This window comes from Podarcis cretensis (assembly GCF_951804945.1).
Source record: "Podarcis cretensis genome assembly, chromosome: 8".
Lineage (NCBI taxonomy): Eukaryota > Metazoa > Chordata > Lepidosauria > Squamata > Lacertidae > Podarcis > Podarcis cretensis.
In genome coordinates, this window is record NC_137177.1 from 31,022,494 (window position 1) to 31,036,338 (window position 13,845).

The 13,845-nt window shown below is 44.6% G+C and overlaps 2 protein-coding genes across 2 annotated transcripts in view; both read left to right on the forward strand.

The window, feature by feature from the left end:
* The window catches only part of LOC307222442 (protein argonaute-4), a 30,022-nt gene extending 24,978 nt beyond the window's left edge, over positions 1–5,044 (forward strand). The window contains exon 18 of the mRNA XM_079987710.1: positions 443–5,044. Coding sequence (XP_079843836.1) covers positions 443–551 — 109 coding nt within the window. The 3' untranslated portion in view covers positions 552–5,044. The remainder of the gene's footprint in view (positions 1–442) is intronic.
* Positions 5,045–9,388: 4,344 nt separating this feature from the next.
* LOC307222444 (protein argonaute-1) overlaps positions 9,389–13,845 on the forward strand; it is a 48,429-nt gene continuing 43,972 nt past the window's right edge. The window contains exon 1 of the mRNA XM_079987715.1: positions 9,389–9,555. Coding sequence (XP_079843841.1) covers positions 9,531–9,555 — 25 coding nt within the window. The 5' untranslated portion in view covers positions 9,389–9,530. The remainder of the gene's footprint in view (positions 9,556–13,845) is intronic.

The following is a 13,845-nucleotide window of genomic DNA, read 5'->3' on the forward strand; positions in this document are numbered from 1 at the left end:
AGGATGCTGGACTAGATGGACCTTTGGTCTCTGAGCTCAGCAACAAGACTCTTCTCACATTCATCTTGCAGCCAATGAGAGTAGGGCCTCTAGTGCAGCAGCATTTACTAGGTAGGATACCCTGTTCCTTTTAACAAATGGTGCACCAACGGCATTCTGGTTTTGGTGGCCTTTTCTTGTACTCTGAGCCTTCATAGAGCAGCTGTTTGCATGCATTTCTTGTCTTCTACTTGTCACTGTGAAGTTTGACCTGTATTTTATGTTTGTTTGTCTTTTGGTGTTGCTGGCACTTTTTGCTTTTTATCCTCCTGTATTCTGCTTTTCAGTTTGGGGGATGTTGTGATTTATAAATATTTAAAAAAATAAAATAAAGAAAATGTTGACTAATTGAGACAATGTTGCTTTACTAAATCTCTCTTTTGTCCCCCCCCGCCCCCCGCAGTGCTGAAGGCAGCCACGTTTCAGGACAGAGCAACGGCCGTGATCCTCAGGCGCTAGCCAAGGCAGTGCAGATCCATCATGACACCCAGCACACAATGTATTTTGCCTGATACGAATCTGAGAGTCTGAGGCAGAAGCAGTAGCCCAGTTGGGCGGGCCACCAACCACTGGTGGTTAGGGCTCATTTTTATTTCAGGCTGTCCACCACCAGCAGCTTGGGACAGTTGCACTGAATTGACGCAGCAACATCCGATGCAGGCGCAATTGAGCCATTTTTATTTTGTGATTTTCAGTAAATAGGAATTTCATAGACAGTCTTTGCATTGGACTGAATTTTTACCTCAAAGCGCAAAAGGCTGATCCTCGTAAAAAGAAATTTTTAAAGGACTTGGCACGAAAGGTTTTTATTGAAATATTTTGCTAATCAATTTTAAGTTACCTCCTTGGTCCCCCCATTAAGCTTATCAAGAAGCTGAATTCCTCCTGGGCTTCTTCATACTGCTTAGTGAGTCTCCAGATATGGCAAAACATCTTATTCCACTGTTCTTCTGTGTGGGGCCATATAGACTTTATAAATGGAACTTTTACTGTAAACACCTTTCAACAACTATTACTTTTCTGAGGTATTGCTGTTTGTTTGTTTTTTTCGCTTTGTTGTTAAGTTTTACTAGTCTTTTTGTAAATCTCTCTGCAGTCGTGGGCTGCAGAACAATTGCACTATAACTGCGAATTCAACTTGGTGGTTCTTGTTCTGTGAATGTGTAACATAAGCGGATAGCAATGCCCTCTGGCAGGTCTAGTAAAATCATAATGGTTACACACAACTGCCACTGGTTCAGAATGCTGAACTGCTTCCCCCTCTAAAAAGTATGTGACTAAGTTCTAAAAGATTAGTTTTAGGTATTTTTCAGACATTACGAAAGTGCCCATTTTATGCTGCTGTGTTTGATGAATTGAGGTCATTTTTAATACTCTTTTTCATAGAAGGTTTTAACTTTGGCAATAATTTTTTTTTAATACCCTGGCAGTAACTTTTCTAGCTGAATACTTTACATGAGTTACAGCCAACATTCTTGTGTAGATTGACTTGACTTTGCTGAAGAGGAAATTTGTTCTTAAATGGATCAGAAAAGGCTCCCTTCATGCTTTTTACAAATGATTATTTTTAACTGTTTTATATTCACCATTGGTCTGTCTAGCCCCTTTTTATAAGCTTGGAAAGTGGGTGTTCCATATATAGGAAAGGCTTTGCCAATATGTATAGTTGTGTATAGTGTGAAAGTAGCAATCGAAGACTTTACCAGCATTTTAAAACTTTTGTTTCTCTGAGAGTTTAGGTTGCCCGCATGTACAGCAACATTCGCTAGCATGTGTGAAGTGTACATTTCAATGTTGATCTTGACCCATTTCTATAAATTAGAACCCTTATTTGCTTGGTTCTCTTCCACTAAAATGTGTAATGCAAAAAGCGGGGGTGGGGTGGGGCACCTGCAGACCATAGTAGTGCTGCCTTGAGACTAGCTTGTGAGTGTTAGCGCAATATGCTTTAAATTCCTAGTTTTTAACTGAGATGATGCCACTGTGAAAGATTGGGATTTTGCCAATAATTGCACTCTAGTCTCTGATGTGAGCAGGTGGTGTTGCAGAGTCATGTGACCTTGTGAACGTTTGGATCCAGACCTCAAGGTCAGCAATATGCTATGTGGTTTAGATTTTTCCTTCAGTCTTTTGAAATAGAGCTTGTAGATACTTGGAAAGTTTACATTTCTAAATACTGTCAGTCAGCTGTATCAAAATACACTTGACATTAGTCTTCTGAAAGCAGTTTTTGTAAGCTCCTCTTAGAAATTTCTCTCTTTCTCCTTCTCCCTCTCCCCCCCCCCTTGTGGGTTCTAGCTTATAAAATTTTATTTCCCCCCAATCAAACAGGAGCGAAGCAAACTCTGCTCTGACACATAGTGTGGCCAGGCTTAGATACTAGATTTATTTAAACGTATTTAAGTCTTTCGTTTTCTTTTCCCCTTAAGAATACCTCACTTGTGTAATAAATATCAGGACATGTGGGGAAGAAGAGTGCTGCTTCAGTTGGTCTGCTGCTTTTCTTTTCTTTTTTAAAATTACCTGTTCAGGGAGAAAATTCAAGAATCGAACTCCTGCTGGCCAACAAATGGAGAACTAAGGCACCTTGAAGCAAGTAAGCACCTGTGTTAGTGTGTAGCATGGTTTCGGGTTTTTTGCACTAGGTAAGGTCGTGAATTTGGAAAGAGGGAGAGAGTATGTCAAGAAGAAAAACGTATATTGTAACATCATCAGGCAGGTAGCTTTTCGTAGCGCCAAGCACACCTAGTGCATGTGTAGCAGAGAGATTCTCTAATTTGCCTGTCTGCAGGTAAGTCTGACACTCTTGAACATCGGAGTCAAGCAACATGTTAAGTATACTTAAAAAACAAAAATGACACGTTTCCTGTTGGCCACTCTTCTTCCTTATAAACAACAGTTTGAGCTTCTGGATTAGGACTGGCATGGTGGGGTTACTGTGCAGAGTGATAGAAAAAGGCACCATATTTAATAAGCACTGATTTCTAGCTGTTGAGGAAGAATCAGTAACACATTTTGTATATGACACCAGGTCAGGAAAAGGAAGGCATGGTTTGCCCAAACCAGCCTGGAAAACATAATTGGGCCTGTGGGCCAAAAGTTCCTTACTTCCTCATGTCATTGTCATCAAAGGCAAATCTGGATCCCACCCTTCTGACACACCCACCCCTTCTTTAGCTGCATTTGCTAAAGAAAGAAAGTGACCAGTTGAAAGCATGCTTTTTTATTACTAAATGGGTGCTTAACATAACTTGCAGTTTTGTCCAGAACTGCGTAAGCAGGAATCTGAACTTGCCCTGGAAAGGGCTTTTCTGACTCACTCGCTCATCATAAAATAGGCAGGACTAGATGAAATTATCTTTTTTGTCTTCTATCAAAGGAAAACAAAACCCTGTTCTAATCATTATATCTTTCTTATGTATTACAGACCGCAGCTATCTTTTGAAGTCTTCTGTATTTAAAAATTATATATATATAAGCGGGATTCTTTTTAATGCATTAATGTCACAAAAAATTATCATCCAAAAATGTCTGAGCTTTTTTTTTGCCAACTTTTGCACTTTCTTGGAATTTTTCATGAATTTTCCTTTAATTTTTGCCCCTGTTGGAATTTTTTTCTGTGCAAGAAAATGTTCAGTTAACTCTCTGTTGCTGAAGAGTGTGATGATGTCTTTTGGGGTGGGAGTGCTTAAAAGCTGAGTATTTATCCAAGGGGCTGTACGGGTGGCAACAGTAGCAAAAAAGATCTTCGGAACTAATGACTGCAAGATCCAGATGCAGCAACACTGTTGTGTGGCAGAATCTCTTGACTCTGCTCATCTGAACTAACCTCACCCCCACCCTGAAAACGGGATGAACTGAATTGTTATGCATGTGTCAATCAATGGGAAGACGTGCATTCTGTAGCTGTAGGTTCTTATGGTGTTTGGGTTTTTATATGCTTTATCCTTTTGTTTAAAGCCTGTTGGCTATTGTTTAGCTATATGTTGTGAAAGATTCTCAAATGTAGCAAATTTGGACTGGGGTGGGGGGAAGGGGAAATTTTTTAGGAGCAAAAGGTGTTTATAGAGCCAACCAAAACACCATGCTCTTTTTGCTTTCCCCCTATCCTGTTCTGCTTGTTGTGAGCACTTAAATTCGAAAAGAGGCTCTGAAAAGCTTTTGTTCTGTAGCGGATTTGAAGTGCAGGCTGGGGTTGCTTGCTCTTTGCTTGAGGGCTGTTTAAAGATGACACCCAAAGAGGCATAATCAAGGGATGCAAAAGAGATGTTCCATGCAGTATGTATCAGTATGATTTAGAAGTGCCCCCTCCCCCCCACCCTCACCCCATTCTGCCCCACATGACCCTTATATCAAAAGCCTTTATCCACCTGTTGGGGACAAGGCCATTCTGACAGGTTAGCAAACCTCCAACCCCACCCCCCACTCCCATAAAAACTACCCTTGTGGATGTGTTGTAGATCTTTTTACCCCCTTCTTGCTCAATAGCAAGGCAGTCGCTCTGCTTTCATTTTAGGAAAGTAGAGCTTGGAGGGCATTGTATCAATACTGTTTGAACTGCAAGGTTTTTTCCCTTGTGCAATTTGAGGAAAGATCATATGTGAATATCACTTAAGAGTTTCTTTATACCTTGCTATTGACACATTTTGGTGATATTTCTGTCTAGAGCCTGAAACATGTATGTAAAACTTGTTTGCATTTGTTCATTTTTGACTTCTGATGTATTTTTTTGTTTTGTTTCTATATTGTTAGACTTGTAATGTTTTAAATTGTATTTTATTAAAATTGGACTGGATGTATGTCTATAGCAATACGAGGTACTTTTTTTCTTTTAAAAAAACAAACACAACCCCTGTTGGTGGGGAAGGTAGGCTAACAGCCTTCCTATTGCGATAATATGCTGGCTGTATATAACTGCAATGTATTTTTTTCCTCTTTTTTTTAGCCTGCAGGGATTTTGTGTTCATGTGTCCAAAAAAATAAATAAAGGCATTTGGGTGCCAAATGTTCTTTTCTTTCTTGGTGTATAATAATAATTGATAATGATCATGATCATGAATAGCCTGTAGGATAGTTGTAGTGCTCCTAAGAGAAATGTCTTTCAATTATCTAAATTTTAAACACAGTATATTGCATAACAGAGGAAATATTGTATATTAAACAGTGACATGCTTGATTTGTAAACCAGATACTTGAGAACATAACATAATTTGTAATATCTAAGCATAGAGCCATATGGTAAGTAAGAGCAGAGGCATAAATAATTGGAAGAGTTGCTATAAGCTTCAGTTAAATGTAAAGTGATTCATTTTGTAGCCAAAACTACTCATTGTATATACACAAAAGGTCTGAATTGGCAGTTACTAACCAGGAAATAGATCATTTGAGATGTAGTGGTTAAAACAGTTAAAATGGTAACTGCATGGCAGCAGGCAAGGTAAATTCCATGTCCAAGTTTATTAGGAAACTTTCATACCATGAAAGTTTGAACCATGGCTGTGTAACAGTTTGGGTGACTTGTGTCAAAAACTATAGAGCTGAACTAGGCTCAGAAAAGCAACCAAAATGGCTAAGCGCTGGCATAGCTTCCCAACAAAAATTATCATGTGGAGTTTTCGTAGTTTAGAAAAAACAAAAGTGCACTAGGTGAGAAATAAGTTTGTTACTTCCTTTTGTCTGTTGTAAAAGCTGTAACTGACAATACCCCATAGCTGACTTAAAAAGGAATTCACTGCCACAAGATATCCTGCTCACTAGAACAGATGTCAAAGGGATGAGGCATATTCATGGAAAAAGATCTCTCAGTGGCTCCTAACCCAGAGGCAAGATGCCAGTGACTAAAATTGCCTCTTGGTTTCCTACAAGGACCTGGCTGTTCCCTGTGGTGGCAAACAGGATGCTAGACTAGATGAATCTTTATTTATAGGGGTATTCAGCATTAGATATGCATTCTGCAGGAGCTGTGAGAAAAGAACAGAAGCCATTTAGTGCACAGCTATTTGAGAAAGGGACAGGACAGTAGAGTAACTGGATCTCAGAGGCATAGCTGGGGGAGTCGGGGGGGCACTGGGCACCACACCACACCACAGGGGGTGGCACTTACTGCGCCCAACCCATGCATCTCCTGGGAGTGAGATGGTGGCTCGGGCACCTGCAGGTTCCACCACTCTACAGCTGAGGGAGGTGGTGGGCAGACACGGCTGGGCCACATTCTTTGCAAGTGGTACTCTGCCAGGCTGCATCCCAAGTGTTTGATTGGGGACCTAGGGATGAAGTTTCTCCCCTCTACCCTTCCTCTAGTGGTTTAATCACAAGTTATGTGAATGGCTACACCAGGGGCAGGGGACCTGTGCCCTCCCCCCAGGTTTTGTTGGACTCCAGCCCCCCCTCTGCCCCAGCTAGCATGACCAATGGTCAAGGATTATGGGACTTTGAGTCCAGCAACCTCTGGAGGGCCACAGGTTCACCACCTCTGGCTTGCTTCAGCATAAAACTTTGCATTGTACAGACCAAATTCTGGGAGCTTTTTAATGCTGCAATGCTAGCTAGGGGTGGATCTACACTTAGGAAAAAATGCTATAAATAAGTCAGAAATTAAAATCGTTATAACAAGAAAAGAAACTATGTAAAAATCACATAAGAAATTTATTTTGCTCTCCGGTGCAATCTGGTTTTGTATGTTTATAACACATTCAAAATGTCGTTTTTTGACTAAGGTAGCTGAGTCCTAGGTCTCTTGTGTACTCTGGTTTTGATGTAGGTCAAGTTAAAACAACTAGTGGTTTTGGATGGCCCACCTGGAACAAGAGACATGTCGGTTCAGTGGGGCTGGAATGAGTATTGTGGCATGCACATGTATTACAAAGGGCTGTACAGTATTCAATGTTCTCTGTCACTAGTGCAAGGACTCCTGCGCCAGCAGGTGGGTGTGTTTTAATGTTGCACAAAGAGGAGCCCAAAGAATAGTTGCACAAAGCTATCGGTAACCACCGTGTGTTTTCTCTTGCACAACATAACATTTCTCTAATGGAACAAGTATACCACTTTAGTCTTACAACTAAATTTAGTGTTGGTGGCTCTCCCTTGTTTGATCAGGCTTGAATCTTCAGGTTTGCATCTTCCTTTCAGGTAACCACTGTTCTCAACAGAACAGTTGAGAATATACTTAATCTGCATACTTGCTTTGCTTGTTATTCTCTCAGTGCTGTAGACTTCATTTTATCTTTTTAATAGTTGGGGAGCGAGGCTGCTGGAAGCTTCCAAGAAAATGTCAATGAGGAAAGCAGCACAAATTTACTTATGGCATGCTTTCCCCATGGTTTACTAAACATGGGATGACAATTCCATAATCCAAGACAACTACAATCTGGAATATAATTGAAAATGCAAAATTAAAGAGGGGAAATGAAGACAGATAAATGGAGAAAAACACTGCAATTATTGCAGTTATACAGAAACTTTGTTTGGTTGTGGAGGTAGGACCAGTGGTGTGTGCCAAAGACACAGCAGAGAATGTGAGTTGAGAAAGATTTGAAGTAGTAGCATAATGGGGCTTTTTTTTTTTTTTTACAGCGATAAATGGACATTAAATATTTTATCTCCTATGTAATAAAGTTTTATTTCCCATTTAAAATATTGTGCTTGTGCATCATTCTGTTTTGTAGCAGTTGGGATTGTTTCTCCCCACCTCCCATTCCCCACAATTCATCCAAGCTTTGCAGTGCACCAAGGACTTTCCCATCTCATTTTACTAAGTGCCCCCCCTGCCCCAAAATTATTCAGTATGACTCCGGGTCGCCAGACTTATGTTTAAATCTTGTTTGAGCAGGCACATCTTCAAGATTCTGCCTTTTTTTGCAGTGCAGAGCATTATTCTGCTCTATGTCAATGTGATCTCGGTGCACTTTCAGACAAAATGCAAAAGTGGCAACCCATAGATGGGCAGGGTATAAATAATATCATTATTCTGGAGTAGGATGTCCCTATTTTCATCAGAGAAAGGTTGAAGAGTATGCCATTCAGTGAGCTTCATTGCCAGCTGGGAACTTAAACCTGAGCCTCAGTCTCTCCAGGCCTAATCCAATATTCTGCATTTGTCGTTTAGTCGTGTCCGACTCTTCGTGACCCCATGGACCAGAGCACGCCAGGCACTCCTGTCTTCCACTGCCTCCATTAAGGATGAGAAAATATACCACTTTCATATGTCTTGTTGGACTATAATGCCATAACCACTATCATTCTGGCTGGGGCTGATAGGAGTTGTAGTCCAACAACTGAAGGGTCACATGTTCCCCATCCACGCCTTATGCCATATTAACTTTGTTACAAGGCTTTTTTTATGATGAGCCTGAAAGTGAGGAGTACCATTGATGAATACTCTCCCATGTCTGAGAAGCAGACAAACAACAAAAGATGTACCAGCAACAACTCCCTGCAAGTAGAAGATTAGCACAGCACAGGGGTATTGGCCTACCCCTCTCCCTGCTATGCTAGTTTTCTACTTGCAGTGCATATTTTTTTAAAAAAATGTATGGGAAGCAGTAAAAAATACTATCCTCCATCTTGGGCCTCGGATAGTTACTCCCCCAGACTCGTTCTGGTTTCAAAATGGCCCCCATGCTGCATATGCCCTATACGGCCCCGAGCCTTACTCTGTTCTTGCGGCTCCCTTAGGTCGCCGCCAGGGGGCACCCACAGGATTCCTTTCCCCTTTTCCTTTGTTGGCAACAGGAGTCGAGGCAAAGGGGAAGAGCGAAGGGCTGCACTGTTACACTCTTAACGGCTCAGCACAGAGATTTCCGGTTTCCAATTGCAGCTAGTGGTGGGGGGCAAAAACACAGGGTTAGCGCTTCTTAGGCTTTTAGTAAATGTTTTTTTTTTAACAATCACCTCCACACTAAGCGGGCAAAAACAGCTCGACACGGATGAAATTCCTTTTCTCTCCTGCGCTCTCAGATCCCACAACAGCATTCATGGAATTGAACAGAGAGAGATGGAGTGATAAGCAAGACAAATAGCTTTCCTATTGAATTTTTAGCCTTGGGGGGAAAAAGGAGACGGAAAGATTGCACGGGAGTGTAACTCGGTAGGCTCCCTTTTGTCGCCTCCGTTTACCGGTTTCCCATGAGTCCCCAATGCAATCACCACTCATGGCCCCGCACATGGAGGATTCCTCAAAAGAGCCTGAAGTGAGGACTGCCTAAGGACAGTTATCTCGGGCGAAGAGCAGGGAAGGGGGAAGAGCTGAAGACCTCCTGTGACGCGTCGCCGGCGCTGCTGGTTGGCCGGGCGGCTGCGCATGCGCGGTCTGCGAATCCCAGGCGCCTGCCTCGTACAGAGCAGAGGCTGCGGCTGCAGCAGCGCGAGCGGCGCCCTGGTCCCGGCGCGCGCTCGCGGGCATCACTCAGCGCCCCCCCGCCCCGCACCGCGTCCGCCGCCTCGACTTTCTCTCTTTCCCCCGCTAGGCTCGGGGCGACGCCCGCGTGGATGGGATGGAAGCAGGACCCTCGGGAGCAGGTATGGAGGACGCTGGGGGGGGAGGGCTTAGAAGGAATGCAGGGGGGAATCTTGGAAGGAGGAAGATGCAATAGGTCCAGGGGCTCAGGGGAGCAAGTGCAACTGAGAGGAGGGGGGCTGAGAGGCAAGGGTGGTGTGCCAAGGGACATGGGGCCATCGCGAGTCTGCTGCATGTTTGGGTTCAGCTCTTTGGTGGGCCGCAGTATGTTTGGGGGCTTATGGGGAGAAGTGCAATTGAGGGGAGGGGGCTGAGAACGGTGGGAGGCCTGCTGAGGAACAGCGGGGAGGGGTTTTTTTTGGAAGGGTGGGCTGTGTTGGGGACTGCAGGGGGCTTGTGGGGTTTAGGGGAGCTCAGGAGCAAGAGGCCTGCCGAGGCAGAGGAGTGGTCTGTGGGGGGATTACAAAAGGAGGGTCTGCAGCTGCTGTGTGTGTGCCGGAGGGGGGTGGCCCATACGGGTGCAAGTGTGAGATCAAAGAGGTCTGCCAAGGAGCGGAGTGGCAAATCGTGTGCGTGTGTGTGTGTGTGTGTGCTTGCAGTGCGCGTACGTGGGGGATGCAGGAAGGATGAGGACACGGAGGGGGCTGTGCGGATGAGGGGCGGGAGGAGACATGGATCGGTGGGGGAGGGGAGAGAATGAGAAGCATTGGGACTTTGAGAAAGGAGTCCCGGCGTGGCGTCCAGGGCACCTGGAGCCACATGTGGAGAGGGAGTTGTCTGATGGGTTCCAGTTGGGCTGCAAGAGTAGTTGGCAAAGAGAAGGCGATGCTGAGGGGTGGATGGGAGGAAGTGGGCATTCCCAGGCAAGTTGGAGGAGTTAGGGGCTAAAGAAACACTTGCGTTGGGGGTGTTCTTGCCTAGGGAAAGGGGGAGCAGCAGCTAATTGAGAGGGACAAAATGCAGTAATGCAGTAAGGAGAGGATTGAGAAGAAACACACACACACACACACACACACACACACACCCCATCACTGGGACGAAAGGTTGGGGACGTCCCCCAGTATCCTAAGTGTGTTGGATACGAACAGGCAATGATGACTTTAAAACTGCCCATCCCCCTCTCCAACAGATTGATGTGCAGGGATTAACTTTGTGCATGGTTACATCCACATCATACATTTAAAGTTCATGGCTCCTGCCACCAAAAAAAAGTGTCCCATTAGCTGTATTTTGTTACAGGTGCTGGGAATTGCAGCTCTGTGAGTGGTAAACTACAGTTTCCAGGACTGTTTGCGTATGTGTGCTTTAATTGTATGATGTGGATGTGACCTGCTGTTTCAAATTGATTTTTTTAAAAATGTAAACCACTTTGAGGTAACTTGTGACTACTAGTATTATTATGTGCAACAAGGTGAGAGAGGCCTGTTGAGTACTTAAGTGGAGGCAGAGGAGAAATCTGCAGCATTAGCACATCCAAGCCCAAGTTGAGTGGGGGGAGATGTTGGCTTAACAGGTATGAAATGCCTTGTGGCTCTTGAAAGGAGAATGTTGCAAAGGAAAGAAGATATGGAGAGTAAGCGTTTGCTGGGCACTGAGAGGTCCAATAGCTTTTGAAAGAGGGCAGAATGTGGTGCTGCAGATCCTCAGAGAGGGAAGCTCACTTCAGCACAAATCACCCTGAATAGGAGAGCACTAAGAGGGGCTTTCTCTGCTCTGGGTCTCCTAGGTTTAAAGGAATCTGGCTGATTCAGGAGCAAAACTGACTTTAGGTGTGCGAGCGAAGCCTTGCTTGTTACATAGACAGGGGTGTGAAGGTGGGTGAGAGGGAGAAACAAATGCCCTGTCCAGGAGGAGTAGATAAAATGCTGAATCTTTGCACAAACATTTTTGTAAGATACTTGCTGCTTAATTGAGATTTGGGAAATGATTTTGGGGCTGACTAGTGGAGGGGACATAGAGGCATTCATGCTGCCCCCTTCGCTGTATCAGGGAAGCTGGGGGGTCTGATTTGAGTGGCTGAGCATGCCTGAAAGCTGGGTGGTGAGGGGACAGAAGCAGAAAGATAAGGATCCCTTGTTAGGACAAGGGAAGCTGGCAGCAGCTGGGTCCTTGGTGAGCCCCCCCCCCTTTCCCTCCAGGCATAGCTAAGAGATTTGAGGGGAAGATATGCCCACAGCCTTTGAGTAGCTGGAGGAGGAAAGACTCTCTTGCAGCCTTTGTCAAGTAGGTGCCCTCCAGGTGTTTTGGACAGCAAATCCCATCAGCACAAGTAATAGTCCAGAACAACTGGAGGGCAACTCCAGCCTGGTGGAGAGGCTGTTGTCTTGTTTTTGTGTACTGAAGGAGTGATCAGAAGGCTATTGAAACCCATCAGTATTTGTGTGTGTGTGTGTGTGCCTTTTCTTTTGTTGGCTTTTACAAAAGTAGAACATCTTGCTTTCAGACCTACTTTAAATTGACACACAAAGCCCTTCTAGGTTGATGGTAAAGAGAATTGATGCTTGAGTTTGCTGACATCTTTTCAGATATGTTTTTTTTTTTTTAAAAAAACAAACTTTCCCATAGTGCCTTGTAGAGGCAAAACCTAACTTCCAGGGAGGTGGGTGATTGTTTACTACACTTGCAAAGTGCTTTGTGATCTCTTGCTTCATTGTCTCCTCAATAGCCTTGTTAGGCTGGGTCACTGCTATTAAAAAAGTGTTGTGGGTGGTGATCTGTCAGGCTGATGAGACTGGTGTGCCCATGGCTACATAGTGGCTGGTTCCATGTGACTCTTGAGCCAGGTTTTAGAAACATAGGAACCTGCCTTACACTGGTCCCACTGGCTCAGCATTGTCTACAGTTTACACTGTCTGGCAGCGGCTCTCCAAGGTCTCTGAGAGGAGGCATTCCCAGCGCTACCTGGAGATGCTGGGGGGATTAACCTTGGCCCTTCCTCGTTCAGTGCAGGTTCTCTGCCACCGAGTTATCTAGCTTATTGTGGTTTACAGGGCATGAGCTGTGTGCCCATGCACATGGCCTGATTGCTTCTGCTTGCTCTTCCCCCTAGCAGGAGCAGGAGAAACAAATCAGCCAGCCTTGGCTTTGCAGACTGACCAAGCCCAGGGTTTGTGGTTTTGGTTTTCCCTAACAAGCCACAGCAAATCATGGGTTTGGACTGGCCAGCAATTGTGGCTTGTTAGGGACCAATAGATCACGGCCCCTTGTTTAGCCATAACACAAAGTCTTAAGTTTCTGTTTCATTTATTCTCCTTGCTCTAGGGCAGGGCTGAAGTAGGGACAGCTGGGCAGCGATGTACCAGCACCCTGCCCAGGTTCAGTAAACCAGAAGGTCTGGATTATGACATGTGAACATGACCACTATTTAAAAGGGATGAGACTTCATATGGCTCTCCCAGGTCTTAAGTCCTCCAACTGCTTCCCAGTTAGGTTGGTGAGAGAGGAGTGGGGTTTGCTGGCATATCAAGTTGGTTGTCTGCTTGTCAGGCTGCAGGTGTGTACTCATGTCCCAGGAAGGGCTGTAGCTCAGTGGCAGAACATCTGCTTTGCATGCAAAAGGTCGCAGGTTCAATCCTCACCCACTCCAGGTAGGCCTTGGAGAGACCCCTCCTGCCTAACATCCTGGAGCGGCCTGAATCTGTAGAAGGCAGCTTCCTGTGTTCCTGATGTTCTTTAAAATAAAGGCAGAGCCCAAGAGTGAAGGCTGGCTTGCTTCTAGTTCTGGTTTTAACTTGTGGAAATTCACCCATAAAGTTTTTGTGTGATGAAGGTTGCGATCCTAACCCCCTTTACCTGGGAGGAAGACCCACTGAGTTCTGGGTGGGTATGGTTAGTCTTGCACAGGGCAGCTGCCTCATTAGAAGGACTTACACCATTTTTGTTTCAGAAACTAGACATGTGTCCATTCATGTCTTTGGAGGCAGGGCTTGAACCTGGAGAAAGCAAATTAATTAAGATGGTGCCTTGGACCAAGTGGAAGGGTCCATTCTTAAAGAAAATTTGTTCCTGGCACCAGTATTCGAAATTTGCCGGGTGCTAGGCAAATTTGGCACCTGGCTATCTGCCACTTGCGACCAAGTGAATATATTTGGGCACCTGGATGGTGCCTGATGTCTTTGCCATCTGGAGGTGCATGCCTAGGGGACCATTGGATCTTGCCTGTTTTCACACACTAACATTACATCCTGTAGAATTCTATCTGTGATATTTTATCTGCACAATCAAAGTTTGGCTTATATATCTGACTTTCTATCACACCCCATACGTGCTTAGATGGCCCTTTTCCAGCTTGAGAAGCAAAGACAACTTCTCTAAGTTTCTCTGGCTGGCTGGCTGCCTCAGTTACAATTCTT